The sequence below is a fragment of the Vidua chalybeata genome, chromosome 29 (assembly GCF_026979565.1).
Source record: "Vidua chalybeata isolate OUT-0048 chromosome 29, bVidCha1 merged haplotype, whole genome shotgun sequence".
Lineage (NCBI taxonomy): Eukaryota > Metazoa > Chordata > Aves > Passeriformes > Viduidae > Vidua > Vidua chalybeata.
In genome coordinates, this window is record NC_071558.1 from 2,326,660 (window position 1) to 2,333,799 (window position 7,140).

At 63.6% G+C, this 7,140-nt stretch overlaps 1 protein-coding gene across 1 annotated transcript; it reads left to right on the forward strand.

Moving 5' to 3' along the window:
• The first annotated feature begins 3,201 nt into the window (after positions 1 to 3,201).
• Positions 3,202 to 7,140, forward strand: SHE (Src homology 2 domain containing E). Its single transcript, XM_053967010.1, has 6 exons — positions 3,202 to 3,590; positions 4,207 to 4,333; positions 5,158 to 5,466; positions 5,887 to 6,037; positions 6,128 to 6,247; positions 6,663 to 7,140. The coding sequence occupies exons 1-6, from the start codon at positions 3,207 to 3,209 to the stop codon at positions 6,847 to 6,849; spliced, it is 1,278 nt and encodes a 425-aa protein (XP_053822985.1). The 5' UTR covers positions 3,202 to 3,206; the 3' UTR covers positions 6,850 to 7,140.

Here is a 7,140-nt window from a genome sequence, read left to right on the forward strand (position 1 = left end):
GAGCGCTGGTCTAACTAATTTTTTTGTCCAAGCTCCTGCTGGGTGGGTTGTGCCCTGCAAACCCTGCTGCTGCCCTGGTCCCAAGGTGGGGCAGTGGTGGGCCCAAGCCCTGCAGGAAGACTTGGGAGAAGAAAAGCCCTTTTCTTTTTTGTCATGGAGGGAGCAGGGTTTCTGTCCCACCTTCCCTGGGCAAACCCAGCTTTTCTTTATAAACTGCAGACTTTCAGCTGGAAGCACAGAGGGGGAGATGTGCGAGGCTGTCCTCTCTCCTGCACTGGAGGAAGGCTTTGTGGGTGTATCCCACCCCACACTTCTCCCTGTCCTCTTGCCAAGCAGTAAGATGAGCTGAGGCCTGAGCTTTGTCCTGTTTCTCCCCACTAGCCACGCGTGGAGGCTGAGCCCCTTGTCCCCATCCCTGCTGTGCTGTGGCTGCAAGCAGGGAGTGGAGCATGGGCACTGCTGTCCTGCCACTGCTCCCATCCCTGGCTCCCATCCCTGGCCAGTGAACGCCCCGTTCTATGGGGTTTTCTTTTACTTTCCTTAAGCTATTGTTCCTGCTCGCCTTTGTACTCCAGCCCTCCCAGGATGGGGTTGCTGCAGTTGTGGCCTGTTTCCTTGAATCCCCACGGCCTTGTTTTGAGTCTGCTGGAAGGAGATTTGGCTGTTGGAGCTCCTCTAACTCGGGCCACGTCCTCGTCTGGAGGACAGAGCTGACGCACTAGTGTCAAAGATGGAGCCATGCGTATTAATTCACTGTGTTTGAATAAAAGTCATTAGAAAATCAAAGAGCCTCAGAACTCCATTATCTACTTCAGCAGCTGCTTCCCTGTCCTGCTCAGAGCCTTGGAATAAAAAGATGCTGTTAGGAGAGGGATTACAGTTGCAGGAGTGGCTCTGGCCTCAGCTTGGGGACTATTTTTAAGTGATTTGCTGAAGGACCAGAGGATTTGTGAAGCTGAGCAGTGTCCTCCAGCCCAGACCAGCACCTCTTGGGGTTATTTCTGGGTCCTTTCCAACCCTGTTCCTGGTACCTGGGGCTGGGGGGGGCAGAAGTAGTTGCACTCAGCTCCCACCTTTAGCTCAAGAACCTGCTAGGTAGCAGGTTAACTCAGTTTAATGATGGTTTAAAACACTTGTGGGGCTTTCTCTTTGGGGAAGTAAGGGCTGCTCTGCTGAGCCCAGCGATGGGATGGGATTGGGTATGCCAGGTTGGTTGGGAGAGCTCATGGCACACACTCCCAGGTCATGGTGGCTTTACAGGCTGGGATGAGCAGAACTGAGCAGGACACTCACTGGGATGCTGACCTGGCAAGCATCGAGGCTGAAGGTGAAGCAGGAGCAGGTGTCTAGCAGGCCACCTGCCAGTCCTGTCTGTTCACACCTGCCCAGGGAGGAGCCATCCCACTCTGAGCTGGGCTTGGCCTTCATTGCCACCAGGCTGGCTCTGGGAAGCTCATCTTCTCAGGGAAGCAGGTGTGCAGAGCCACCTGCCAAAGGCACTCCCAAAGCCTTCCCCTGTGGGAGCCGGCAGAGAACAAGGACGAGGGAAGACTTCCTGAAGGAGAAATGTGGCACCACTGCGGCACAAAGCGACCAGGACAGTGCTGCCTGCATGTCTGTCCTATTGAGACCCCATAAAAATTGAGGGGGACCGAAGTCTGCCTTCTGAAGGAAAGAAAAGGAACCAGCGCCCGAGTTTACTGGTGGGGAAGTAGAGTTTTCCTAGGCCTCCAAAAGGCAAAGCTGAAGCCAGGCGAGATCCCACTGGCAGTTCGGGCAGCAGCCTGCCAGTGGCATCGCACCACTGCAAGGCACATCCTGCCCAGCGGCGCTAGCGAGGAAATTGCCATCACTTCCTATGGCGCTGCCAGCGCCCAGCACCTCCCCCCTGTACAGAAGAGGAGCCCTTATTCTGCCACAAACTCCCATCCTGGCGGCTGGGGGAACAATTTTGCCACAAAACCCTCTCCTCTTCCCGTGCAGCTGCAAAGGGGGGGAGGTTGCTGTGGTAAGGGCACCGCCGGCTCTGCAGCCCGCCAGGCTGGGCTCCCGCTGGGCTCTGCCGCGCTTTTCCCCCCAAGGTGACAGCACGGCCGGACAGAACTCGGCTGGTGTGTTTTGTTTTGTTTTTGGGGGGTGGTACACAAAAGAGCGAGCGCCCTGGCTGCACAGAGCGCTTGTGCCCCGTCGGTCCCTGTAAAGGTGGCTGCGCACAGGGGGCTAGCGGGGCTGTGCGGAGCCTCCATCCAGAGCGAGCAGAGCCCACGCCCAGGCTCAATCCCCGGGGTCCGTGCCCAGGGTCTGTGGAGGGGGCCCACGCCGCTCTGTGCCGTCCTTGGAGTCTCTGCGCGGGCTCCACTCGTGCGCTCCCTCCGGGGGATCCGTGTGTAGGGGTCGTCCCATCAGCCAGGCAGCGTCACGGGGTCTGTCCGCCCCACCGGGACGGGACCCCCACCGAAGCTTCCACGTCTTCCCACGGCTCCCCGGGGCCGCGGCCGTCCGCCCCGCTGGTGCCGCGCCGTTCCCCGGGCCGCCCCCTCCGGATCTGGGCGGGGAGCGCCGGCCCTGCCACCCCCTCCGGCCCCTCCGGCCCGGCCCGGCCCCGGCCCATCCCGTCGCAGCCGCATGGGGCCCCCCGGGCCGGCCTGACCCCTCTCCGAAGCCCCGAAGCCCCCGGAGACGGGCCCTGCCGAGGAGCCGCGACGGGACCCCCCGGCTGCCCGTTCCCGGCCGGGCCCTCCGGAGTTCGGAGAGACCCCCCCGGGCCCCGTCCCCAGGGGCGGCGGACCCCTGGAACCTGCCCGGGACTGCCCCGGCCGGACTCCTCCGACACCCGGCGAGCCCTCCCGACTCAGCCCATTGCTGGAGCAGATACGCCGGCCCCCTCCGAGACCCTTCCCCGGGGCCAGGCACCTCCGAGGGCACGCGGTTCCCTCCCCGGGCCGCAGGAGCCGGCACCCCTGGGGACCCACCAGCTGTCCCCGCCGGGGCCGAGGACGCCTGGAGCCCCCCACGAAGGCCCCGGTCCCCCGGCCCGCATCCCCGCTCCCGGGCTGGCCCCAGTCCGCAGAGGATCCCGTTTCCAGGGCTGGGGGCAGCCGGGCTGCCCAGCGCCCCCCGGCTGAGTCGACTCCGAGCCGGCGGGGCAGCCGTGGGGTGTCGCGGAGCCCCGGGGGGGCTGCGACCCCCTGCATCTGCCCAGCTCCATGGCGGCCAAGTGGTTCAAGGAGTTCCCATCCAACCTGAAGACGGTTTCAGAGAGGGCTCGGCCGGGGAGCGGGAGCCTCGGGAAGAGCCGCAAGAATTCAACTGCTGAGCTGGGGGGCTACCGGCCGGCTGGGGGTGGCAAGGAAGGGGGCAGCCGGCTGTCACGGGACAACCTGCAGGGTCTGCTCCAGGCTGCTACCGGGAAGATGCGGAAGAATTCCCGAGTGGAGGGAGGCACACCGGAGGGACCCTCCAAAACCTACATCAACCGCCTCATCAAGGTGGAGGCTTCTGAGAAGAACGGGAAGGGGCACCCTGGACCCCTGCCTGCCGGCCTGCCTGCCCCCGAGCAGGACAAGGGGAAGCCCCCCAAGACAGAGACGGTAAGGCAGGGACTGGGAGCCGGGGGCAGAGGGGGAGATGTGGGGAGCGTGAAGCACTGGCAGCTTTAACTGCTTTGGTCTCCGACTCATTAGCCTGGCTTGACTTCATCCTTTTATCCTGCCCAGCTCCGCTGCCTTCAAATTCCTTCAAAGCTGCCTTCATCTCAACTGCCCTTCATCACCCATTCGGGGGTGGGGGGGTCGTCGGGCATCCTCATCAGAGCCCGCGTGTCCCATGCCAGCCTGACCCCAGAGTTCGTCTGCTGGTTAAACAAAGGCTGATGTAAAGCTTTTCTGGGAAGCTGGTCTTTCACCCCTGCACAGCCTTGGGAGGACTGGGTTGCTGTCACCCAGAAGGGTCCCAGAGCTCCCCCCCAGGCTCCTCACCATCACTGAGAGGCATAGGAATGGTCTGGACTGCCCCCACCCAAAGGTGCCACTGGGTGCATCCTCTGGGGTTGTGGCACGGCTCCATTTATCCCAGATAAGCCACCATCCTTCCCTGGGGACCCCAGCGTGCCTGTTCCCCACCTGCCTCTGTGCTGGTGGCATCTCTGCCACCCCTGCAGAGACCCCCACAGCCCCCTGAAGCCAGGAATGCCTGTTCTCTGCTCAGGTTATCATCCTGGAGGATTACGCAGACCCTTACGATGCCAAACGCACCAAGGGGCAGCGGGATGCTGAGCGCCTGGGGGAGAACGATGGGTACATGGAGCCCTACGATGCCCAGCAGATGATCACAGGTATGTGCCGTGCCACAGCAGCACAGCTGGCACCACTCCCCAGCCAGGAGTCTGTGGCTGCCCTCGGAGCCACCCGGTGCAGGAGGCTCCGGGAACAGGAAAGCCGCTTGCCGCTTCCTGCGGCTGCGCAGGGCCAGATAAGGAGTGGGAGCAAGGCCGGACACTGACCCGTGCTGGCCGGCCCCTCAGCCGTTGCCGTGACCCGCTGCCATCACCCGACGGGCACACGTGGCCACTGCAAAGCCCTCAATGCCCCCCAGTCACCCCAGGGTGCCACCCCCCAAGAGTTCCCAATGGACGTGCCCCCCAGCCAGCGACACCCCGGCTGGCGTGGCGACTGTCCAGCTGGCCACAACAACAGGAACTGACTGGGCCGGAAGCTGGAAATAAAAGATTTGCTGCTGATTTTTTTTTTTTTTTTTTTTTTTTTTTTTTTTTTTTTTTTTTCCGTGCGGGGCAGCCCAGGCTGTTAGGCAAGGACTGGCGCCGTGGGGAGAAGCAGGGGGGCTGGGAGGGCACAGCTCCCACCCGCACAGCTGAGCTGCAGCTTGGGGTGTAGCATCCTGCTGCCATGGAGCCCAGCTGGCCCCACTGGCGTGGGTCCGTGCCTGTGGCGCCAGCAGCCTCAGGGCTGGACAGCAGACCAGGCGCCATGAGGATGGGCCCCTTCCTGCTCCAGCTCCTCCCGAGCTGGCTCCCAGTGGGGCGTTGCCGGCGTGGAGTCCCCAGCACATCCCTCACTGAGGGCTGGTAGTGGGACTGGGGGTGGGGGGGGGGGGGTCTCAGGGTTCACATCCCTGACCCATCATCCCTCTTCCCCGCAGAAATCCGTCGTCGTGGCTCCAAGGATCCCCTGGTCAAAGCCATCCTGCTGCTGGACAGTCCTGGAGAGCCTGGGGAGGGGGGTGCCAAGCTGGAGCTTGCCAAGCGGCTGGGGGGCAAGGAGGTGGCAGGGAAGGGGCCACAGCTCTATGACACCCCCTATGAGCCTGGGGAGGGGGTGGCCGGGGGGACCCCAGAGCGCAGGGCGAGGGCTGGTGATGGGCGCCTGCCCGAGAACGACGAGCGCCCGGCGGGGGAGTATGAGCAGCCCTGGGAGTGGAAGAAGGAGCAGATTGTCAAAGCACTGTCAGGTAGGGGACAGGCACAGGATGGGGAATGAGGGTGGGAGGAAGGGACAGGCATGGGATGGGAATGGGGACGGCGGTAGGGATGGGGACAGATTTATAGCAGGGCTCTAGAGAGGACAAGGTGCAATGGTTTTTAACTATGAGGGGCACTTTGGATACAAGAGTTTTCTTCTGGCAGGGGTTGCCCAGAGAGATGATGCCTGCCAGGTCAGGTTGGATGGGACTCTGAACAACTTTATGTAACTGAAGATGCCCCTTTTCATGGCGGGGTGTTGGACCAGATGGGGACAGGCACATGGTTGGAGAAGGGTTTAGGAGTGGGTTCAGGGGAAGGTGCTGGGGCTGGGGACAGGGATCGAGCTAGGGATGGGGGATTGAAAGTGGAGGTGGGGGCTTTGGGGGCTCACATCTCGTCCCTCCCAGTCCAGTTTGAGGGCTCGGAGCGTCCTAAGGAGGAGACGCTGCGGCAGCATCTCCGCCAGAAGAGCTGGACCCCCAAGATGCTGAAGCCGGCGGGCACCGAGCACAGCGAGGGGGAGCGGGTGGACCCCGCCCTGGCGCTGGAGAAACAGCCGTGAGTTGCGAGGGCGATCCACGAGGAGGGAGGGATGGAGTGCCCGGTGTTGTGCCACGGCTCAGCGTCCCCTCGCGGTGTCCCCCCCAGCTGGTACCACGGGGCCATCACGCGGGCGGAGGCGGAGAGCCGGCTGCAGCCGTGCCGGGAGGCCGGCTACCTGGTGCGCACCAGCGAGACCGGCAGCGGCAAGTACTCCATCGCGCTCAAGTGAGTGTCGGGGTGGCCGCAGAACTGGGGGGGGGTCGCGGGGGTTCCCACCCTGGGGACACGGGGGTGAATCCCCACGCTGGGGCGGTGCTTCGGCAGGAGCTGCCCCCGGCTGTTCGCACCAAAAGCCCCGATGGGGAGGAAGCGCCCAGATCCCGAGGGATGGCACCCCCCGATCCACGGGGGGACCCAGGCATCCTGGTGTGAAGCTGGGGCGGAGGGGGGGGGGGGTTACGGCGTGTCCCCCTCCCCGGCACATTGTCGGGAGCGCCAGCGGCGTTTCCTTCCTGAGGAAGCGCAGCCCCTGGAGCCGAAACAATCAGAGCGGGACGGGAACAAACAGGGGTGGATACGGCCGCGGGGCAGGCGGGCGCCGGGGGGCTGGCGGCAGCACTGATGCCTGCTGGCCGCCCAGGACCAGCCAGGGCTGCGTCCACATCATCGTGGCCCAGACCAAGGACAACAAGTACACGCTCAGCCAGGCCAGCGGCGTCTTCGCCAGCATCCCTGAGGTCGTGCACTACTACTCCACTGAGAAGCTGCCCTTCAAGGGGGCTGAGCACATGGCCCTGCTGCACCCCGTCCACTGCAAGCTGCATTAGCATCGGCTGATGCCGCCCCCGAGTGCTCTGCGACCCCCAGCCCGTGGCACGAGACAGCGACGGGCATGCACCACGGCAAGGGTCCAGTGAGAGAAGCCCTGTCATGTCTCCAGTCCTGAAGGGACCCCACTCCTGGACTCCAGCAGGGCTGTCCCCCTTTTGCTGGGACAAGTCCTGACCACCCTGTGCCAGAAGCGACTTGTCATGGGGGCTGCCCACGTGCCCGAGTTGGGGGCATGCAGCGAGACTGGGACGTGTAATGATAGAGTTAAATAAACTTGTTGGCTGAGA

What these genes read in the sequence shown, in the direction of transcription:
- SHE (XM_053967010.1), top strand. Translation starts at nt 3,207, where the DNA reads ATGGCGGCCAAGTGGTTCAAGGAGTTCCCATCCAACCTGAAGACGGTT. An exon ending in AGCCCCCCAAGACAGAGACG is followed by an intron (nt 3,591 to 4,206) that starts GTAAGGCAGGGA and finishes TTCTCTGCTCAG; the next exon opens with GTTATCATCCTGGAGGATTA. An exon ending in GATTGTCAAAGCACTGTCAG is followed by an intron (nt 5,467 to 5,886) that starts GTAGGGGACAGG and finishes CGTCCCTCCCAG; the next exon opens with TCCAGTTTGAGGGCTCGGAG.